Source organism: Eubalaena glacialis, chromosome 4 (genome assembly GCF_028564815.1).
Source record: "Eubalaena glacialis isolate mEubGla1 chromosome 4, mEubGla1.1.hap2.+ XY, whole genome shotgun sequence".
NCBI classification, from domain to species: domain Eukaryota; kingdom Metazoa; phylum Chordata; class Mammalia; order Artiodactyla; family Balaenidae; genus Eubalaena; species Eubalaena glacialis.
In genome coordinates this window covers 83,778,764-83,802,451 of record NC_083719.1, presented here as the reverse complement: position 1 = coordinate 83,802,451, position 23,688 = coordinate 83,778,764, and the positions used below count along the sequence as shown (strand labels likewise).

The 23,688-nt window shown below is 36.4% G+C and overlaps 1 protein-coding gene across 8 annotated transcripts in view; it reads right to left on the bottom strand.

Annotated features, from left to right (window-relative positions):
• Positions 1-23,688, bottom strand: part of PAM (peptidylglycine alpha-amidating monooxygenase) — a 280,534-nt gene that overhangs the window by 74,544 nt on the left and 182,302 nt on the right. For all 8 annotated transcript variants that reach the window (XM_061189486.1, XM_061189489.1, XM_061189490.1 and 5 more), the window contains 2 exons: positions 15,565-15,650; positions 13,969-14,052 (listed from right to left, as the gene is read on the bottom strand). In XM_061189486.1, coding sequence (XP_061045469.1) covers positions 13,969-14,052; positions 15,565-15,650 — 170 coding nt within the window. The remainder of the gene's footprint in view (positions 1-13,968; positions 14,053-15,564; positions 15,651-23,688) is intronic.

The window sequence follows — 23,688 nt, the reverse complement described above, 5'->3', positions numbered from 1 at the left end:
ATACTTCCAAGAAAGTAAAATTAAAAGACAAAAACCCACGAATCCTAGGTAAATACAGAATTTTTAAAAACGTGGCACAGAGTTTTTTGTTTTTTTTAAAATTATATTAGCACTTTAATATCCATGCTTTTCAAGGTGGAAGTGAAAGGTATTAAACACTTGACATGGTGATTACTTCTTTTTTTTTTAATTTTTAAATTTAATTAATTTTTTTATACAGCATGGTCTTATTAGTCATCAGTTTTATACACATCAGTGTATACATGTCAATCCCAGTCACCCAATTCATCACACCACTCCCCCCACCCCCCTCCACTTTCTCTGCTTGGTGTCCATACGTTTGTTCTCTACATCTGTGTCTCAATTTCTGCCCTGCAAACCGGTTCATCTGTACCATTTTTCTAGGTTCCACATATATGCATTAATAGAGTTTTTAAATTAATGATTGTTTTTTGAACTTTTCATTGAACTATATAATATACAGAAAATTGCACAAATCAGAAGTTACAGCTTCAGGAATTTTAAAAAACTAACACACTCCTGTAACCAGCACCCAAATCAAGAAGCAAAAACCCTCCACTTGGGGCCCCTCCCTGAGGCATTAAGTTTTAAATCTTAATTTTGTGTACACAGCATATTTAAACATTTATTTGCCTTTCCGAAGGTGCTGTCTTCTGGCACCTTTAACTAGCTTGTCCACTAGCTTCACGGGCTTTGGTCGGCAGTTTTTAAATATTATATCTGGTTACTAAGAGTTATTTTATTATTTCCCCTTTCTCTCAGTGAAAAGTCCTATCAACCACTTTTTACTTCTGCATCTCAGTTTTTAATATATATTCATTTTTTAAGTGAAAGTCTAAATTTTCTTTTGCATTCTCCCAATTATTGTCTGTTCTCCCTACTGAGGGCAGAATGTAACTGCAAAAGTCTAGGAACCACAGTAAAGGTAATGGAATAAGTAATGGAATGAAGAATAAGTAATGGAATGAAAAGGAACTTTAAGAGTAATGGAATGAAAAGGAATTTTAAGAGTTTTAATCAAAGAAATTTTTAAATTCAATTTGAAATATAAAGCTAAAAATCATATTTCTCATATAAAATGGTCTATTATGAATTTTTGAATTGTCTGGAGGCTATTTTTTATATACATAAAAGGTTTACCTTTCACCCCCTTTGGAATTCAACTACTTTGTGCAACAGTGTATTCTCCCTCTTTTATTTAACTTAAACCTCTAAGTGTTCATGAATGATAAGCAAAGAGAGGGTAACCTAGTGGCAATAACATCCTGTTTTGTTTTGCAAACAGGAAGTTTATAGTCTGCAAAAGCGGTAATTTAATTGGAATATATGCTTTTTGAAGCTCAACCTAAAATCAGTGGCTGTATTTTCAATCCAATTATCTTCATCAGCTTAAAATACTATATCGTGTATTGATTTTGGTTCTTCAATGAAAAAATAAATTCAAAGTATCTAATTTACATATAATTATGCATGCATGTAGTCCTCGGTATTAATTAGGAAATATACTTTGAATATTATAGCTCATATATTTGATTTAGCATTAATTTCCAGTCATTCAATATGTTTATGTTGTAATTGGTATGAGGATTAATAAAGTAATCTTCATAAAGCACTTGTGAGTTGAGACGTAATACGGAAAACACTGAAACTGCTCAGTGACCCAAATTATCTCTCAAAATTCCCTGAGACCTTAAGCAAATCTTCATAATGTAAGATAAAGGGTTTGTTTAGAAGGGTTTGCAGTTACTGCTCAGATTTTATTCTCCTTTCTGTTATTATAGGTGATACATTACACTTAAGTTGGGGAAACAAGGGTAAGGAATACTTGCAAAGAAATGGAGCTAGGAAAGTGTTGGGTCGGGGAGATATCCCTACAAGAAGACAGCCTCTGGAAAATTTTCAAAGATGGAGAAAAGAAGAATTAACATAGAATGAGAAGAAACGGGGAGCAGGATAAAGGGTTTCCAAATGGGATGAAGAGGAGAGCAATGTTTCGTTGGCAGAAAGAGGGAGGTTAGAAGGGTCTCTTCCAGGCCTAAGGAAGGCTGGATTTTATTTTTCTAACAGAATTATTTTATAAATGTCATGAGATGTCATATTTGAATGGTTTTCATCAAATGTCTTTTTGGTCACGTATTTAGTTAGGGTATCTCTCGCATTTTACACGTAAGACAGTCAACTAACATAAAAAAGGAATTAATAGAAAATAGGAAATAGAATGTACAAATCCTAGCCTTTCTAATGACTTCCATCTTTTACCGGACTTCCTAGAACACAGTAAACAAACGTAAACATGCCAAAGCAATGAGGGGATTAGTGAGGGACAGGGTGTGGAAACCAGCCTGAGTGTTTGTGGAGTGTGTGAAAAAATGCCTTGGATCTCCTAATTTTGATGTGAACCCATGAGCAAGTAACTTTATTTTTCCTCTTAATTTCTTTTGGTTAAAAAATAAAATATTATCTGCTATTAATTTAAATGAAAGTAATTAGTTAATGATTATGTACCCTGACCAGTTTCAAAAAAAGAGTTAATAATTATGGGTGATTAAAAAAGCATGAGCTGCAAAGGGGTAAGTGAAGGTAAAGTATAAGGTTGTCTCAAAAACAACTAGAAAATAAAAGCGAAATGTGAGAAACTAAATAGTATTAGGGAAACTTTTTTTCCCTAAAAGACATCACTTAAGCTAAACATTATATTGTTCAATGTTACACTGCTCTAAAAAATACATTTTAAGGAAAAAAGAACATTCTGAATATATTCTTTAAAAAGCAATAATACTGCAGTGCTTTACATATCTTTTCATAACCAAATGAATGAAAATGCAATTCCTGATACTTAATGACCATATTTAGGTATTAAAATAAACAGGTGTCCCATGGAATGAATGAGATGAATAAGGACCATTAGTCTTCCAAACTGAAGATGATTAACAAAACTGAAATGCAGGAAGCTAGAGAATCAGGGAGCTTACACTGGCAAAAGCCAAAAAATATTTCAGGATAATAGGCTTCTTTTGGATCATTTGAGAGGCACTGAATAGTCCTAAAATCATTCCCATGACTCATAACAAGCTGCTAGTGTATAATGAAGGTTAGAGAAGAACATGAAGAACATCCTATTATAATTCTTCTGAAATCAGTGGGATTATCAAGTAACCTAGTGTAGAAATATCCCTACATAAGGGAAGTGGATTCCTTCATACATCAGAATGAAAAGGCATAAATGAGATGAGGTAAGCAACTCCAATCTTTATCCATATTTATTCTATTGTGCAAGGATAATTTCATTCCTCTTCCTTCCTAGTGGTTCAAAGGACTTTTAGAAGGACTGACTCCATTATTTGTTTTATATGGTTAGGACATGAACTTTGATAAACTACAAATTAGAAATTCAGCACAAATTAAATTCTTTTAGCTTTTAATACCATTGGACTAGTAGCTATACCACCTCTGGCAAGTCACTTAACCTTTCTGAGTATCGATTTCCATTTCTGTAAAATAGAGGGGCTGGGCTAGATGGTCCCTTCCAGTCACACTGCTCTCCTTCTATCACTCCAAAGACTCAGTCTCTGTGTTAAAAACCAGTGCTTTAAAAATGAATTAGTACACAACACATAAGATCTACGGTTTTTACTATTTTCAGAAGAAAAGAAAATCAAAGTCATGGTTTCGTTTTCAATAATGCCTTTTCAGCCATGTTGCAATCTCTTCCCTTTATCTGAAAAGGCCTAAGAGGCTATGGAATTTCATGCAGGTTGAATGTTACCTTCTTGCCAATCATTTCTCTCTCCGAGTTGGTCTCATGGTCTCTGCCTTTCATTTTCTAGTCCCTGTCACCCCATATATTCCACTTAAAAATAAAAAATGTAAAAAAATGGAAGGATATAACTTATTTTTGTTCATTGTTCAAAAAGGTTTATCTAGAATAAGTGTCATGAAGGAAGATTTGCACCCCTATATATGAAGAGGATTGTGTCCAAGAAAGCCATATATGCGTTGTGTCTTCTTCCATAATAGTAAAATAGCATTTTAAATCCAAACACCAAATTTTGTGAAAAAGTTAAGAATAATTATAAACTCTCCTTCAAATTTCTAAGTGAAATAAAAAAGTGCTACAATAACCAGACAGTAATTAAATGCATTTTCTTCTTTCAAAGCACCCCTTTTCTTAGGAGAATTGAGATTTAATTATACTTATTTTGATAAATGCAAATTATTCTGCTCATGTCCCAAGCCCCAGGAGACTTCCCTGATACACCTGTAGTACAGGAAAAAAAAATGTGTAGAAGTAACTTCAATCCTCTAGGAAACTTTGCGCCTCAGTTGTCAAACTTTAGTTTGCATAAAAATCAACTGGGGAGCTTGTTAAAATTTCAGAATGCTGGGCTCAGTGATGTGCTGGTAACACATAGGCTCTCTGAAAAAAATATGCATGCATGTGTAAATATACATTTATTATAGTTTTACTAATATAAAATATGTGTAGGACACAATTTACAAAAAATAATAAAATAAATAATATTCTTTATCATAAATTCCATATAACCAGTTGAATTTCACAGAATTATTTCCTTAATTTTGTTTTTGTTTTTTGATTTTTTTAAACCAGATAGAAAGTTTACTTCTGACTCACATTAAAGTCCAATCTGATAGGAGTCCAGTGAGGTGGGGCTTGATGATCTTCTAGGGATCCGTCTGTATTTTTGCTTTCTCCCCTAGGATATTGCCCTCTTCTGCAAAGCCAAAGTTGGCTCACCACCACCATGTCTAAATGAATGCCCCTTAGAAGTGGAAAGAGCTATGTCCTTAATTTTTCCCTAGCCAACCTATGGTTATAACTGACGAGTGAGTCTTTGGACAAGAATGTTTGTTGATATCCTTGTTTACTGAAAAACAAAGATATATGTTGCAACTGCACTTGCTCGTCAACAAAGTGAGCAAAATCTTTGCAGTACTGGATAGTAGTTTTTGAATACTGAAAAAAATATCTCTTCAAATTTTTTGGCTATTCACAGTAATCGGCATTACTAACACTTTTTTCATTGTTTTCTTAAATCTAAACAACCAACAAAATAATTTATGAAGCACTGATTTGTAGCATTTTTCAATTTCGATGGTGTAAATTTTCCCACTACGGTTGATTTCAAGCTACCAATGTGACATTACTGAACACTGGGTTGGAAAGACACACTATTTTATAGTATTTCCACGATACAGATACAATAGACATAAATACCCTCCAGAGCAAAGATAGTAGTAAAATGTAGTAAAATAGTTAGGGAAGGATGACCTTTGAGTATTTATTGCCTTTAGTTTTAATCAGGGCTATACTTAACAATCAGCTCACTAACTATCTGAAAATTAGCAATTGGCTCTTACGGGTCAATATGAACCAGCCCTAGTACACCACTGCCTAGCCTCTACTTTTTGTGCATTTGATTCAGTAGGTCTGGTTGGAACCAGGAATTTTCATTTTAAAAAGCACTCCAAGAAGATTCTGGCACAAGTAGTCCACAGATCAGATTTTGACTGTACATGGACTATGTACTATAGAGGCAATTCTATTAAGAACTTCCAGCTAATTCTAATCCTTTTAATGAAACAGTAAGAGGAGTTCCTTGGTTTAAGTAAACACTGGGCAAAATGTTTTAATTGTGAAAACATCTAGTGCAGGTAAGGATATGAGGTTTGCTCATTCACTATGGATTGTAAATTGGAAAAACTGTTTCATCAGGTAATTTGGTGGAATCCATTAAGGTTTCAACACTCCATAACCCCCAAATCCCATTTCTAGAAATCTACCCTGCAGTAGCAATACATGGTTACCTAAAACATTTCTAACGTTAAAGTTCACTGCAGCATTGCTTGTAATAGCAAAAAACTCAGAACTTAAACGTCTTTAATGGGGAACAGGATATATGAATTATAATATATCCACACAACAGAATACTAGGCAGTCATTACAAATAATGAAAGAGCTTTACGTGTGCTGCCTTAGAAATATTCCCAGAGTACGCTGTTAAATTAAAGACAACGGCAGATGCAGATCTGTGGAGAGTGTGATCTGAATTTTGTCCAAAAAAGAAAAAAAGTGCAGATATACATACATATCTGTGCTTTCTGTGTGTATATAGAAATGCTGGGATAAGCATATGAAAAATTGGCAGATATAAATTCAGTTACCTGGGGGTCGGGGTTGGGGTAGAAGGAAGATGGGATTGAAGAAGGTATAGTATAGATTTTTTTTCTTTTGAATCCATAGACCTTTTCTTCAATAGCTTTACTGAGATATAATCTACATACGTTACAATTCACCCCTTTAAAGTGTACAATTCAATGTTTTTTTAGTATATTCACAGATCATATGCAACTGTCACCTCATATTATAGATTTTTAAATAGTTAGGTACTGTGAGTAACTTTACTTTTCTTTTTAATGGCTTTTTGTATTTTCCAAAAAATGAAAAATAAAGTTTGGGAGAGATTATTTTAATGGGAAAATATTCAGATATATCCAGAGTCCTCCAATCCTTGTTAGTATTTTAACCAATTAAGTCAAGTATTAAGGAACAGGTTTCTTTGTTCCCATACTAGAACTATTTGCAATTCTGAAACCTGAAAAGCTTTGGAAGCCTAAAGTTTTTTTTTTTCATAGTGTTTGGCAGCAAAATCTGATCTGAATGAATGTGATGCTACCTACGTCTGTCTTTATCCCTTGTAGTGTGACCATTTGAACGTTTTGCTAAAGGAATATTAGCATATTTGACTAGGGATAGTGTCTCAGACGCCCAGAGGTGATATAATGTAATATATGATTTAGGTACTTGAAAACCTTTCAAAAAGGTTTAAAGTTCTTAATTCCAAATTGCATCTGTCCCAAAGCACGTGAATAAAAGTCTGTGCCCCTACATCAAGGAATATTAGACAAATAGAAAGTGGGAGGTGGGCAAGGAAGAAAGGAGACTTGCTGAATGGCACAGGTATCCCAGCCTTGGGAGAGAAAAGGGAAACTGACGTCAAGTGCACCCATCCTGGGACCACAGGGCTGCTGTCCCTGGAGTTGAACTTGGAAACATTATGTGTTCCCTGGAACAAAATATCATGTTGAGAACTAACCTTCTATATGCCGGAAGGGATTAGGCTTGCTGGAATGTGTGCATGTCAGGGTCTTATTCAGAGAAGGCCAGGCTGAATGCTAGAAAGGTGCCATCTCTGTCTCCTTTAGTGTAGAGACTCAATGGCTTTCAGGCATCTCCCTGGGGGAGGGGAATCATTAATAACACCCTCCACATTTGGAATTTCAAAGGAGATTCTTAAACATGGAAAGTAATCCAGAGCACCTGAAAATACGTGGGTTTAAATACCCCGATCCATAGCATCCCTCACTTTGCAAAGGAGAGAGTAAAAGCAGGCTTGGTACATATCTCCCTGGAAAGCATGCAGGAGGAAGCTACTTCAACAGATTTAGAAAAGACAACACAGGCAGCAACAGGGAGCAATCGTCCACCAGTTTCCCACTATCTCTGCAATCAGGTATCAGGGAGTCAAGAGCACCTCTAATGCTTACTCTGAAGTCAGAGTAGTCTGCTTTATACTGGAATGAAATAATTTGAAGTGTAGCTGCCCTGCCACTGATCTATGCTCCACTTTGTTCAAAAATGCATTAGCAAGGGATTCTTTCCTGGCCCACAATTTCAAAGCTTTTTCCATAGCTTCCCAGCAGAGTCTTGTAAGAGGCAGACATGCAGCAGGAGTCACAGTGGCATTAGAATTCCTCCAGAGTCCTCTGTTTTCCCTTCTGCCTGCCACTGTCTCCCTTCCCTCATGCTCACCCTACTACTCCTTCAGTTGTGGCGAGGAAGGAGCCCCTTGTGTGTGTTCGTGTACAAGTATGGAGCGTGCATTTTACAAATGCATGACCTATGTCTAGTAACACCCATCTGTCTGGAACTAAGCTATTCAGAAGCCACACCAAAACGGATCATAGCCAGGATGGAACAACACAGGAGGGCAAGAAGAAATCAAATCTGAAGGTTACCAAGTCCAGGCACTCGTGTTCCCATGATTTTATTCAAAAAGTTCCCTCTAAGGGTTTCAGTTCAGAGGCTGTTTACCCTAAATTTATAAACAATTATATGAAATTTAGCTGCCTAGATTCCGTATCATCAATTTAGTACAAGGGAGAAGGATGCCTGTAGGAAATCAATCTGGCAACATGAAATCTTTTTCTAAACTAGGTGTGGTCTTGTTTGCTTCTAAACCCCTCTCTTATTGCACTGACTGTACTGGCTCATGTAATTACAGTTACTGTTTTATTTTCAATTGCCCCCATTGGATGAAGGCAAACATTTGTTCTTACTCATCTTTGCCTCCATGCGCTGCTGTTTGAATTAAAATGAGTTGAAGTGGTAGCTTGACAACAGAAGAAGTTACATAAAATAGAGAGAAGCAGATAGAAGAAGGCAACAAGCCCAGTAAGATGAAAAAACTCTATCTACTCCTAAAATTTGGAGGGAAATAATTGTGCAGTAGCTGATATCCAGAATGATATCCCAAAATTATGAAGGAAAGGGAAAAAGGGATAAGGAAGACAACTAACATTTATTGCCAGTCTGCTCTGTGTTGGGCACAGCATTAGGTATTTAACATCTGCACCTATTTTAATTTCATGAGATGCATTATATATTTGGGAAAGATTTCTGTCCAAAATGTTTTAAGGCTATAGTACTTAGAGCATTAAAACCTTAGCTTTCTGGAAAACTTGGCTACTGAAAATGATTTGTTCTTTAAGGGTTCTAACTAGAATTTTGTGATCTGATTTTACTAATATAACCCCAGAAATTTGGAGATGAAACTTCTTAGAGCTCACCCTTACATAATGGAGAGTCAAAAACAGGATCCCTCGGTTTCATTCATCTCATTTAGAATATAAGTATTAAACATTCACTCTAAGGAAAATGAATCGTTTAGCTGTACTCCCAGGAACATGCTAAAATGTAGGTGTACTTTGAGGGCTGTGATGAAGGAGTAGAAGCAAGCTCTGGATATGTGTGTGTGTGTGTGTGTGTGATCTGTATCCTTGATAACACCTGTTAGTTTTCTTATACGCACCAAGAGCTTAAGGACAGTAAATAGTTTATAGCATGGAAATTTTGCCAACTCAAAGACAGAGACTATGCACTTGGGAAGAAATTCTTGCCTCCTTTTTAAGATATCAGCTCCAAACTTCAGTTGGTGAGTGCAAGAGTTTTCTAATTTGAGAAATGAGTTATTGTTGGAGACTAGTAAGCTAATGCCGGAAACTCTGCAAAGAAGAGGCCACTTTTCTTGAGATTCCCCTGGGCCAAGACATCCAGAAGAAAAGTGGCAAATTTCTGCAACAATCTCAGCAGAATTTTCTCTATGGAATAAAACTTTATAGAAAAAATTTGGCAATGAAAAAAAGAAGGAAAGAAAGCAAAAGGAACAGGAGGAATCTCTAGTTCCTGCTATTCTAATTTCCTTTAGGGCAGGAACTTGGTCTTACAGTTTATCTCTGTATAACTGAACTATGAATAACGAAAAAGTCTGTGGAGAACAGGAAACAGAGCATAACTAGGAAAAGTCCACTGGCAACGTGACAGACATAAATACAGTTCTGTGTCTAAACATAACAAGAAATTTTGACACCCTTGAAAAGTAACCAACATATTCTTTATACTATGGGCAACTATGACAAAAGGTTGCATTTAGGGGAATTTATATCACTTTAAAGCCTTTTACAGGAACTATAATGATAGTAGCTAACATCGAGTGCTTACCAGATAACTTTATAGGAACCATTATGATCCCATTTTATAGATGAGGAGGGCAGAGAAGTTTAGAAGCTTGGTGAGGATAACAAAATTATCAAGTGCCATTGCCAGGCCATCTGGTCTTAGAGTTTAATCATGTAACCAAATACTACGCTTATACTGGACACACATTTATAATTGGGTTATATTCTGTTTTCCACAGAATATTAATTTATAAAAAGTTATAAAGCTTACATTTAAAAAAGAACTCATTCTGGCCTTCCAGAGCCCCATCCAGGCTCGCCCTGGCCTCCTAACACCCCAATCTTTCTTCATAAGGCTGGTAGCTTTCCCATGCACTCAAGCCTAGGACTGAAGTGAAAATCTGATCGGGTTACTGCTGATAAGCACTCTGGGTGCTTTCAGAATAAAGTCCTAACACGGATCTGTATGGTCTGGTCTCCACCTTTCAGCTCTCTTCTCATTTCTTGCCACTTACCCCTTTGCATTTCACACTCCAGTAAGGCCAAATCACCAAGAGTTCCTTGCAGACATGAGGCTTTTCACTCCCCCATGGCCATGCACATACTTCTACTTCGTCGGGAACACGTCTTTCCCCTGCCCCCACTTATCTGCAGCCTCCTGATCACCATTCAAATCTTTGCAATGGTTCCATCTTCTAAGAAGCCTTTCCCAGACAACGTCCCACTGCCCTTCCAGGTAGACCTGTTCCGCCCCACCTCTCCACGGCCTCCATATCTGGTGTGTGCTTCTATTACTACCTATAAACGCACTGTTCCTGTGCTTGTCTCTCCTGCTAGAATGTACTATACTCCTTTGGGCAAGAAGATCAGTATACCCAGCACTAGCCCAGGTCTGACATTATGATTGACATGGCATTTAATAAAGTTGGCTCCTTTTAAATGACACTTCACAGTTTCACATTCTGCTCAATTTCCAAACCAAACAACAACCAAAACAAAACCAATATTTTGGGTGTCCCACAGACCTGTCTTTTCCTACTACTAGGCCTCCCAGTCCAAGATATAACCAGCTGGCTTCAGGTTATGTTCTCTCTGATACTTTATCACATTCCAACAAATTTGAGAAGATATTTTACCTTCACTGTTGATGCTTTACTAAAGAGAAGTCCTAGGCTTCTCAACGCTCTAAAACCTTCCCTATGTGGAAAAACGCTCATACCCTTAAGCCAAACATTTTCCCACTTTTCAGTAGAGTGCAGTGATTTCCCCATAGTGTTAATCTTTTTCCGATTTATAATTTATATTCTTAAAAATATCATCAATAGTTCTAACACCGTGAAGTTCAAATCTTCACTGACACTAAGATGATTATGTATATATATATAATACATATGTAACATATCTATAATGCATTTTTAATCATTAAAAGATATGTTATAATTCCACTTCTGGGTTCATCTGGAGATAAGTGTGTGATCACAATATAGAACCTTTTTAAAGTATAAGTCACTTCTTATGGTTAATCAGGCACATAGAGATTTACTTTAACTCTTTTTTGTCAGGAGGGTACGAGTGGGAATGCAGTGCACAAACTGGCAGGTACTGGCAGGTACTTAACATAGTGCTTATATTTGTGGAATTTAAAAACATGAAGAGAATGTTATAACATTGTAAAGGAAAAAAAAAAATCACATGATCCTGTCTCTCATGCTTATTGACGGTTTCCGTTTATTCCTTGTTCCTTATAATCCTTGGAAACATACAAGCATACATACGGTTTTATGTAGTCTGTATAAAATTTTATGATTTGCTATTTTTGTTGTTATACCATTTATTTAATTAGTCCCCTATTAAGGGACGTTTGTTAACTTTCCAGGTTTTCATATTACTAGTTAATGGTATATAAATAACTGTGGGTAGGTAGCTCATTAGAAAACAAACAAACCAAGAAATCCAACAAAACCCTTCCTTTAGTTTAGGATGAAAGCCTAGAGAAAGATTGTAATGTATTATATAAAATGTATATAATATGATAAAGTTGCTTTCTAAAACACTGCACTAATTCACAAAGCTCCCCAAACTGTAGCATATTCATCTAAAGCCTGGCAGTCCTGGGTTTTATAATTCAATCTCCACTCACACCCAATTAAGTAAACACAAAATGCTCTCTCGTTGTTTTAGTGAGATCTGATATTTTCCCGTGTGTTTACTTACTATTCTAAGCCATGTATAGTTTAAGGCACAAGATAGTATCTAATGCTACTGAAAGAATTATACGGGTGAAATTTTTTTGTTTACATTTTTATTACATTATCATAAGATCTATGAATTATAGGTCCTACCTCATATGCACCTTCCTTTAGAAAAATGGTTCTCAAAAAAGTAAAAAATGAAAAACTAGTATGAAAGTTTCTAATCAGTCTCTTATAGTAAATAATTATATATTTATATATTAAATATCAATACTTTTTAATTAGCCCATATTACACATAAATTATAAAATAAAATTAATTCCTCATTGGTAAGAAGTTAATTTAAATTAAATTATTACAGTAATATGTTTTAAAAAGCTAGCATATTATGTATCATCCATTTCCCCTGGGGTATCAGTACGGTATCTGTTAGGAGGTACTTCAAAGCTCAGAGGAATTAGGTTGAAAAGTCAAGTCTAGGGTTCTATAGAAGGATGGAGAGTAGGGGTGGGGGCCATGTATGTGTGGACACTACCAGCTACTTTAGTTGTGGTAATTGGGGAAAGCCTTCCTCGCTTCTCTGGAAAAATAATAGTCTTGTCAATGCTTTGGAAGTCAGCAGTCTTAGAATCTGCCTGTTCCCCTGACACCAACATGGTAAATTTTTAGAGCAGATAATTTGTGTCTTTGTTTCTCAAACACGAACATTATTTATTCCTCTGTTTTCAACAAAACCTTGGCTCAGCACTACAATTAACAACTCAAGATTTTAGGTCCTGTTCCAAAAATGGAAAGCTATTTATATATAACTCAAAGCATATTTTTTATAAAAAACAGGTTTTACTTGGAAGTTAGGTTCATGAGCTGGTCCACAGGAGCTTGTTTAATCGATAATATATCTGATTGTAGTACTAATTATAATTTTTCATTATATAAATTTATTCTTTTTTAAAAAAATTTTATTGGAGTATAGTTGACATAAATTTATTCTTTCCAACATCCTTTTCCAGAGGAAGACTGCATTTATTGTCCCAGTCCTGAAGGCTGAGAACCTATGGAAACTTTCAGCAAGGGGTGCTCTCAGCAAGGGCCCCAGAGGATATTTCATAGGCAGAGATGGATATGTACTTCTAAACTTAGCTGCCGGATAGAAAGCTAATGCATCTAGAGAGCAAAATGTATTAGGTTAGTTAGTAGAAAAATAGTGTTAGAGAACTCAAGAAAACATGTAGAAGTCAGCAAGACAAAGTAGAAAGGCTGACAAGCCAAGAAGAAGACTGCTTAATATTTACACTCCTGTGAACACCAAAGTGTGAACCTGGAATGCAGTTGGAGTTTGACTAAATGCAGCAGAAGGAATAATATGCACAGTTTGGCTGCCTTGGGAACAGGGTCCCTTCCTCATGTTAATGATTCTACGATAAGAAAAGGAGCACTTAAACAAAGTGCATGGTAATATGGGTAGACCAGCAAGTGTCTAAGGCAGTGTTCAGCAGCCTCTATGGAGTGGGTGGGGTCCGCGCATCGGTGCAGTGGGCAACAGATGAAGTGGCAAGTGTGGATAACAGATAAACCACTGACATGAACCTGAGCATTTGAGAACTTCCCTGGTGTTACAAAACATGCTGACTCTCCAGTGGCTTGCTTCTAGTAATATAAATAAATTACTAGTCCCTATTCTTTCTGACAATGCTGCTAAGAAGGAATCTTTTAATAGGAGATGGTGGATAAGATAACACATTGGAAAGGAAGAGAACCCTGAAGTCAGCATAAGAGAAAGCACAGTAGGATGCATAAGAGAATATGTGCATAAGAGATTACAACTTTCAAAATAAAAGTCATTTCTTCAATAGTCTCAAATTCCAGGAGACAAAAGCAGCTGTTTACTAGTGGGCAGAGGGTGTAGTCAATTCTTCATTTTATTATATAGAAAATAGTATATATATTTTAAACAATATAGTATTGAAGTTGAGCTTAGTTCCAACATTTCAAAACTTACCTCTAAAAGCACTAATATCCCCATAGTGTACTTGTAGTACAAAGTATTTGCTTCCAGTCTCTCCTCCAACTCTGAATCCAACACCTGAAGATATTCAAAAGAAGATAAATTAATATTTTAGAAATGGAAGCTAAATAGAGCTAATCAAAGGTTGCTGATCTATGAAATCCAAAGGGAAAGAAAAGAGCACATAATATATGAAATTATGTTACATGAAAATGGAAATAAACTAGGCATTCAATGAAAATCTCTAATATAACCTATCATTCCTTATCTAAGCTCTGATAGAATTCTATTCGTAGTCTCCACTTCAGAACCAGAGTGATCACTTACACTTTAAGAGGACAATTCACTCATTTTTCAAGAAACAGAACAAAATAAAACAAAACAAAATTCTGTCCCTGTTGATTACATAACAGACATACATAAACCCATTCTTTCATTTTGTTTTGTATATACTCATATTCATTTTTATTTTCTGATTGAATATAGGAAATAGACTTCTTAGGACCATCTCAGGAAATTGTTTTTCTTCCCATATGAAAACAGGTATCTGCAAAAATATCACTGAAGAAACCAATTACCTACTAGATTACAATGTCAATAAAGTTTTGGAATCTGAAGGGTGCCTAAGAGTCTTACTGTTAGTAGAGTTTGCTAGTAAGCTAAAAAAAATCTACAGAGAAAATATTTATAGACACGGAAAAAAAATTTTTTTAATCTTCTCTACCAATGGATCTTAAAAACATCAACAAATCTATGACAAACCTCTCTATTAGTTTCCAAACTTGTTTGATAGTGGCTGCCTGGTAAACTCCAGAGAGTATTCTGACACTTATTTGAAGTAAAGCAAAACCGAAATCAAACTATTGGGTGAAAGAGAGGCTCAAGGATGTATTGCACAATGCATGGAATATAGTCAATATTTTGTAATAACTATAAATAGAAAGCAACCTTTAAAACTGTATAAAAAGATTAAAAATATAAAAAAAATTAAAAATTAGTGCAGGCATGAGTTAGGGAGGCATCACAAGATGCCATCCCTCCATCCCTAAACAACGGCAGTCCTATTCTGTTTCAGAACTATACATTCACTTTGATACTAAGAAAGATCCAGGTAATAAAGGAGAGTCCGGTAATTCACTCACACATTGGAAGCTATGAACAGTTTAGAGGTGAATTCAGAAAGCCAGCTGAGGTTTGGCATCACATTAAATACCCAGGTTCCAGGACTATTAAAAATCTGTTTGCTGAAATGGCAATTTATTTAATTCCTAGCTCTCTTGGCTCGTGAAATGTTCCTGCTGTCAAGAACCAATGTGCCTCAGGCCAAAGGTGGCTTGAGGTATACTCGTTATTTCTAATTCTATCTAAACTGTTGTGCGAGCCAATTACTTATCAAAGAGAGGCAGAGAAAGAATAACAACCTAAATGAAACCTTTTCAATACAAAGCAGGCAATAAGGGTACTTTTTAGTGTGAAATTGCAACATAGAACATGGTCAACAGCTGTTGGAAAGAACATATAATAAAAAGTACTTTGGAATCAAAAACTAAGCAGTTCAATATAAGGCTATCCAAGAGGCCTCAGGTATACCTTTGGGGAGTCTGGTTGGGGGAGCATTTCTTGCCCAGGCATATAGAATATTGGCTTTATCTGTACAGGTTCCTTCATCACAAAACCTGAAGAAAAAAAAGTAGCTATAAGTGAAGATTCAATTAGTAAAATGCATAAATCTCTTCCCATGGGAGGAGTGGGGAGGGAGAGGTATTTGAAAACAAGGTAAGGAAAAGTACATCAACATACCATCACTATAGTCATATCAGCTTTAAGACTGTAAGGAACACTGGAGCGAAGAACAATTTTATATGTGAAAAAAGCACCTATAAAGGGAGATCTGTTTGTTAGTTGCCTGATGTGAAACAATCCTGTGAGGTAGATAATACAGTTTAAATCAATATGTCCATCCTTGGAATGTATTCTATGTAATCAGTTAGAAAAGTAAGCATTACACAAAGGGTGTGTAAACCAAAGCCAATGCACTGGAAATTTGGAAGTGGACTAAAGAAACATCATACGCATTTCCCATTTGGGGATCGGTGGCATTTATAGTGCCTACCCTCAGTAGGGTGAACAATACAAGTACATCCCACTCACAGGGTTCTTGTGGCTGTTTTAAAGTTCATGAATACTGGTTATGTCATTTATAAATTGTTTCAAGTCACTTAATCTTACAGAGCCTCAGTTTTCTCTCTTGTAAAACAGGGATAGTTACACTTACTTCACAGAGTTGTTCTATAAAGTAAATGATATAGAAACGAAAGCACTTCATGAACCTCAAAGCACTATACCAGGGTTCTGCATTATTTAACAAAACATTCACTTTATCTAAAGACTCACTGTTGAGAGGCAGTGTTATATGGTCAAAGGAGCACAGGCAGAAAGACATATCTGGAGTTGAATCCCACAACCTCCCCTTAATAGCTGTGTATCTTGGACACGTACATCAGCCCTCAAGGGCCCAGTTTGTGTGTGGAAACCTCTCTGATGGGGAGTGGTGGTGGTAATACGTGTAAGGCACCCAGCACAGTAACTAGCACGTTGGTATCTATATGGTAGATCCAATTTCACAAATGGTAAGCTGTCTGACTCCAAACCACACATGTTTTCCCCATTACACTACATCTCTTAGTTGGTTCTGTCATATAATTTGACTTGTTCAAAACACCGTTGGGTGACATTTTCATGTTGCTTTTATATATTTGTGTTTTGAGAAAGTGGCACCAAGCAAGGTCAGGGTCAGGAGTTTAGGCAGATCTGAAAGGTCTGAGGACCGTCAAGGACAAGGACAAAAACAGCTTCTTGGCCGGGAGGTTGGCTCACACAGGAGAAAAAGTGCATTGCCCATGGCCTGGAAGGGAAGTGAAGGCAGACCGTGGCAGCTTCCTAAACAGGTTAGAAACTGAGCCTAGAAACCTGGAGAAACTGAGCCTAGAAACCTGGAGAACACCCAGGCCAGGTCAGAGGCAGGGACTCCTAACATGCTTCCTGCTTACAGCCAGAAATGGTGGGAGAGGATAGGCAGTAAGTGCAGACAACGGTTATGCATCTGAATAAAGGGCCAGGAACCAGGAGGTCCCTCTAAGGTTATATTTAGCAAATGCTCTAGCTTCTCTAAATCAGGCTGTAGGAAGAAACTGGGTAATGTGCAATGTAAAGCACATCAACCAGTGGTTTCTTACTGTTCACTGTCAAAAACGATATACTTATCATACAGAATCATTAGCATGTGAGACGCGTGCATTGGAACAAATGTCTGTGACATCCTTGTGCCAAGTGTGCTAAAAGGCTTGGGGTATTGGACAGTACCCAAAAGCAGAACTTCCCTCCTTGGCCTCATGCTATAATAGTTTAAGAAACGAGATTGTCAGATGCGATGAACTTGGTATCTCACTGCTGTGAGCTACTAAAATTTAAAGATCTTGATGGCAATTTTCATAGCTTTCAACAAAGATCATAAATATACAAGTGCTTAACAGCAATGTGATGACAGTCTTAGGTTAAACAAGATAATTGCTTCCTCTGATATGGAAGTCAATTCAGTGTATGACTAGAAAGAAGCAGAATGAAACATAACAGAGAAAACTGGTTTAGTAAAATTTTCTAAGCTACATATTTGATTATGTCATTTGCTGGCACAAATTCTTTCAAATGCTTCCCAAAAATAACACCAAAATAAAATCTAAACATTGTAGTATAACACATGAGGCTTTTATGACCTGGGCCCCTGTTATATCCCCAGAAAAAAAAAAACCCTTTTCAGTCATGCCAAGTTGCTGCCAGTTTCTAACCTCTCTCTTCTCCACTGTTCTCTTTCTGGAAAACCCCTTCTCCAACTCTCTGCCTGACAACCTTGTTCTCACCTTCTCATTCAAGATTCACTTCAAGTCTTCCTCCTCAGGGAAGCTTTCTCTGATGCCCTTCCCACCCAACTTGCATTTTTTAACCATAGCACGCATCCTAAGTATCAGCTTGCTTATCTCCTCTCCAACCAGACTGTGTAGACTTTGAGGTTTCGGTCATATCTTTCACCCTGTACTCCCAGCACCTGCAGCCCTGCCTGGCATTTAGTAAATATTTAAGAAATGTTTGGGGAAGTTAACGTCTAAATACATTTTTAACTTTTTATATACAAACACTTAAATAATTGAACTGGCCTTAGTTTTATTGTACTGTCAAGTATAACATTTAAAAAAATTTTAGTTAAAAAGTTTTAACTAAAATACTAAATGACAATAAATTTGAATTATCATTTGCCTGGAATTCTGTACATATCGGCTCATACTCACTCTCACAAGACATTGCAAGTAGGTTATACTTTACAGCTGAATAAGCTCAGAGACTTTAAGTAACTTTCAAAAGGTCACACAGCCAAGCCATGATTCAAAGCTCTGGCTGTCACACTCCCTTATATCTCTATTCATGAGACTGACTTACAGGCGGAGACTTCATGGTATTATATGAAGATCAGCTTTGATGATTACTATCATACCTGAACTAAGTTGCAATTCGAGTATGTAATTCTAAAATCAAATTTTAGATAAAATAACTTCTTATTTGCGAAGAGACAATGTTTCATGCTCTCATCAGGTCTGGTAAAAGAAGAGCTCCAAAAGCAAACTTTGATTTGATTTTAAAATCCTGTTTTATAATTTTAAAAAACTGTATAAACCTCAAGGCTGAGTAAACGATGACTCACTGGAGGGCCCTGGGATATTGAGACTCATTCTAAAACTTAATGAGTGAGAGGACTAAGTGAAGAGGAAAAACAAGAGACCAAGAGAAATGAGTTCTACAATGGATAACATAAAGGAGTGGTAAAGAACATTTGGATAAACTCTCCGCATCTTTTCACTTTCAAATTTCCATTTCCCATTTTAAATGGAAACAGTATCACATTTTCTCCACATAAAATGCCCAACAGAATAAAGATAGTATTGCATATGTTGGCTTTCCAAACAGTGTCCTGTAAAAATAGTGAGAATTTTTACTATTCTTATTGAGAAGAAGAGTATTAAGGCTAGGAAGCAAAGTAACCCTTGATCAACGGCTGTTGTAATTTCAGGCCTCATTGACCAGGTTTCTTATTCTTATAATTCTAGCAGCTTCCCCTAAAGGCTCGTCTAGATTAAGCCAATTAATTGTGAAAAGATTCACATAGCTCCCTAGTGGTTTCTTAGTATTCATAGCAAAAATGATGAGAATTAACATTTGAAAATAAAACTACTCTGGATTCTTGGACCTTTGCTATAGAACCTTTTCACCTCTAATCCATGGGGAAACCATTCAGATGGCATGAATATTTCCAGACTATGCCAAGCTCTGAAAAGTGCTAGCCTGTCATTTTGAATTATCCAAATAGAGCATGATTGACTGTTAAAGTACTCCTCTGGTTCTATCTGTGAAAGTTTAGTTAAAACCCAAGGTTACTCAGAGAAAATCAGAACTGATAAGTCATTTCTTCTTTGGTCTGAAAAAACTTGTTTTAATAAAATTGTCATGCCCTAAAGTTAAGTCTGTACAGTCTTAAATTCCAATTTTAATGCATTAAGCATCTAACAGAATCGCAGGAAAATTAATCCAAAGTCAGAAAGTTTCTTTAAGAAACACACATAAAAATCAATGGCATATGTGGAATGTCCTTACTTTTCAAAATTACATCCAGCGTGAGTCAGGTATTCAAATTTCATTAACTGCTCTATAAACCCATAGAACACATTTCCCAATTCAGACAAATCCTATGTGAATTTCAATGCAATGTGTATGCATTAACATAGTAATTAGAAGGATACTTAATGGGAAAGCTAAATAAGAGAAGTGATTAAAAGGCACCAGCCTGAAAAATAGCACCACAATATTGAGGCATCATTCTCACTCCCCACCCTACCCCTCTCCACCAACAGATTAGAGAGGCTCTAAAGTCTACAACAGCAGAAGGTATATCTGTTTTGTTCACACCAAATTCTCAGTGCCTAAGAATGCCCTTGGTACGTAGTGGATGGTTAATAAATATCTTATTAATAAACGAATAAAGAGAATAGTTACCATTTATTAAGTACCTCTATGTGCCAGGCACTGCACCAACCATATTACTGACATCCCCTCACTTACTCTTTGTGATGGTCCAATCAGGCGGGATTAGTAGCCCCATTTTATAGATGAGGAAACAGACCAATACAGATTAAATAATTTGACCAATGTTTATTACAACTATCAAGTAGTAGAACTGAGATTTGAACCCAAGATGCTCTGATTTCAAAGTTCTGGCTCTACATTAAATGTTATAGCACTGTGCTATAACACTGCCATCCTATTTAACATAAATACTCGTCTTGTGAGAAAATAATAATGTTCAAAATTATGTAATGCTGGTTTCTGTTTAAACTCTCAAAACGGTTACAACCATGCCATTCTACTTTATTAAAGTTGACACTAGTCCACTAAGAATTGGTCAGTTGCTAAGGAACTCCTATCAACACCTCTATTACAGGCACCTAAAACTTAGACAAGGAATATGATCATTGGTGACCAGAAGTTAGAGCAAGATGCCAACTATATTTTAATGAAGATTCTTTATACCATCAGATATGCAATATAATAATATGAATCTATTACAATATTAAAGGAGAAAAAGGAAATGGATGCAATTAATTTTAGCCTAGCAGTAATTCATGTCTAAACTTTGCTGCTACACTCAAAAGACACATTTTATAGTGCTTAGAACAAGGGATATCACAGATTTTGGAGACTGTGTTACTTTTATTTATACTGACAAGGATGTTATGTATGTTAAACTTTAGAAGTTTCATTACGGCAGAAGAAACAGAGGGGATTGCAGAAGACATGCTGTGAATCTTGCTGTATAGTGTATGGATGACAGGTAGCTAGGATGTGGAGAGGGTGCATAAAGGCAGTGTATGCAAATACCATTCTCAACCAAAGAAGCATTATCATCATAAGGGAGGCAACAAAGCTGTAGACTTTTCTGGAAAGTAACATCACCCTAAAAAAAACGGTCATTTAAATGAGTAACCAAGCAGGGTGTCTCACATACAGGCCTCTCTCTCTCTCTCTATATATATATATATTTATATTTATATATATTTATATGTTTTAGCTACTTTTCTCTTTCCCCTCATCAGCATCTGTAACCCTGTGAAGACAGTGGCATTTAAAAAGACACAGCAGGTGGTTAATAAATAGAAGCAGTTGAAAGGGATCTTAGCTAAAGCTTCATAGGATGGTAAAGCACTACTGCTTTAGCTTGAGAATGATTCCAAGTTAGAACAGCTGGAAACAGCCTCATTTAACCAGCTGGGATTCTTCTTTTCAAAAAGATTCAACAACCTGTAGAAGCCCCCTTAGATTTGTAAACAGTAGCTGGTCATAAGCATCATTAGAAATAGTTTCCAAATCAAATATTAATTAATAAGACTGAAAACAATAATTTTAGCTCTGCATAGATTTCGTCAAAGTACAAGACGTAATACAGAAGAAGCCCATTCAACTTAATCACCCAGTATTGTAAACACACAATCTTGGGGCTTGCAGTCATAAGTTGCCTTAAGCCCTAAGTCCTGTGCTCAGCAGAATAGAAAGTGTATAAGACTATACAACCTCACATCACAAAGAGAAAGTGCTCCAGAATTACTCCAAATGCCAAAACAATGTGTATAAACAAAACTATGACTTTCAAAGCTTGAAACTCTGAGTAGCTAACCACTCATTATTTTAAAAAAATGTTTGTTACAGTAAGAATAAAGAAAGGTATTCATTGAATAGATAAATGGATATTTCAATTTCCAAGGTCTCCTAAAATTTACCGTATTTTCATGGAGAGCAGGAATAAATTTTTTAATATCTAAATTACCTAGTTTTCAGCACCTCATTTCCCTACTGACTCCAAAAAGCCACAAAGAGCATCTGCTCAGTTATGGCTCATATTCAGCCAACAAATCTGGGGAACTTAGAACTGCTATACCTTGACTTAAGTCTGCAAGCACAAATGGAGTCCAACAAATCGTGCTATTGCTATGCTTGCTCCAATCCTGGTGCTATTACTTTCCCTTGGTGCCTAGATGCAGTAATTGTCTCCTCCTTTAAAAGCCTGGGAAAGAAGGGATGAGACCTAATCTGACAGGTACTGCTGCCTTCCTGACATGGGCCAGCAGAGCTGCTGCTTTTCCATCAGCTGGTCCTCGAGAGGTCTGTTAATTTGGAATTGAGCACCAGGCCCACTCTAACTAGAAAGGGACCACCCCACAGTATATTAAAAGGTTCACATCAATGTATGCAATTTAAATGCACATGCATATAATTAACTAGACATATTACCAGTGTGAGCTGCTAATTTGGAACGAGACACAAAAGACTGGATGGAATATGTGGAAGAAAAAAAAAACTTTAAAATTAAAATGACTAAATAATGAAAACTGCTTCACGCTGTGTCTACTATTTTCATGTGAACTTAATATAACTGTAAATATATTTTAATGAACAGTAGAAAGAGGCAATTACAAAGAGCAAAGGAGGGCAGCACAGCAGTGAAGCATCATCAGAATAGCTCTTTGCCGTCATATTAAAAGTGCTGCCTGAAGACAGGATGAAGTATAACTTCATAATTTCAGGGGAAAAAAATGTTTATTACAGACACACACTTATTTGCCAACTTGCTGGCAATGAAAACAGAAAACTAAAGTGAAAATGGGGAAATTCTAGCTAACAAACAGAAAAGAGAGGAAATCTGAGCTTGACGCTTTGGTTGTCAACAACAAAAACTTAATCAATGGTGAATCTAAGAAAGAAATGGAAAATTTTATTCGAGCCAAACTGAGGTTTATAAGCTGGGAGACAGTCTCTCAGAGAGCTCTGAGAACTGTTTGGAAAAGGTCAGTATATATGTGATTTTGGTGCAGGGAGTATGTACAATCAAGCACACATCTCAGTAGAAGGTTGCTGTTAGTCACAAGGAACAGACATCTTAGTTAATGGTTTTAATGCTTTTCTAACTATGCGAAGATGCAAGAAACTGAGTTCATAAAATTTTCTCCTGAAAATGTCTATCTGAGGGCCAGTTTTGCCAGTTTTCCCAGAGCACAAAGTGCTTCATTGTGACCTTCACCCTGAACTCCTTTCAGGGTGTACTGTAGGTCAGCAACTGCAGTGGCTAATGGCTTGACTCTTGTAGAACTGGATGGTGGGCAACATTCTCTATCTTACAATTCCTTCTCTTTCAGTCTTAATTTCGACCAAAGTTTGGGAGGCATTTCGTGACCAATTTGTCCCATGTTGCTAGGGATGCTCATTCCCAGACCAGGCAAATATTTTGTTGATAGGCCACTCAATGTGCTATTACTGGACTGGGTCCTGTTAGCAGTAGCCAAAAGCCTCTGGACCATCTGTCTTACTAAGCTGTTATGGTTCAGGATATGGTTTCCTCTTGTTGCTTTTTCCCGTATCTGGAGTTAACACTATTACAATCATTGATCTTATAGGACTATATATTTGGTCAATGGTTTCAAGTCGCCTAATCATCATTAATTTTATCTGAGGCTCAGTCATATATTTGGTAGCATAAGAAACAATTATCTTGTAAAATAGGCAGAATACAAATAATATTGCTAGTGGCATGAATAAGGTCATAGGTGAGTATTTAAGCTA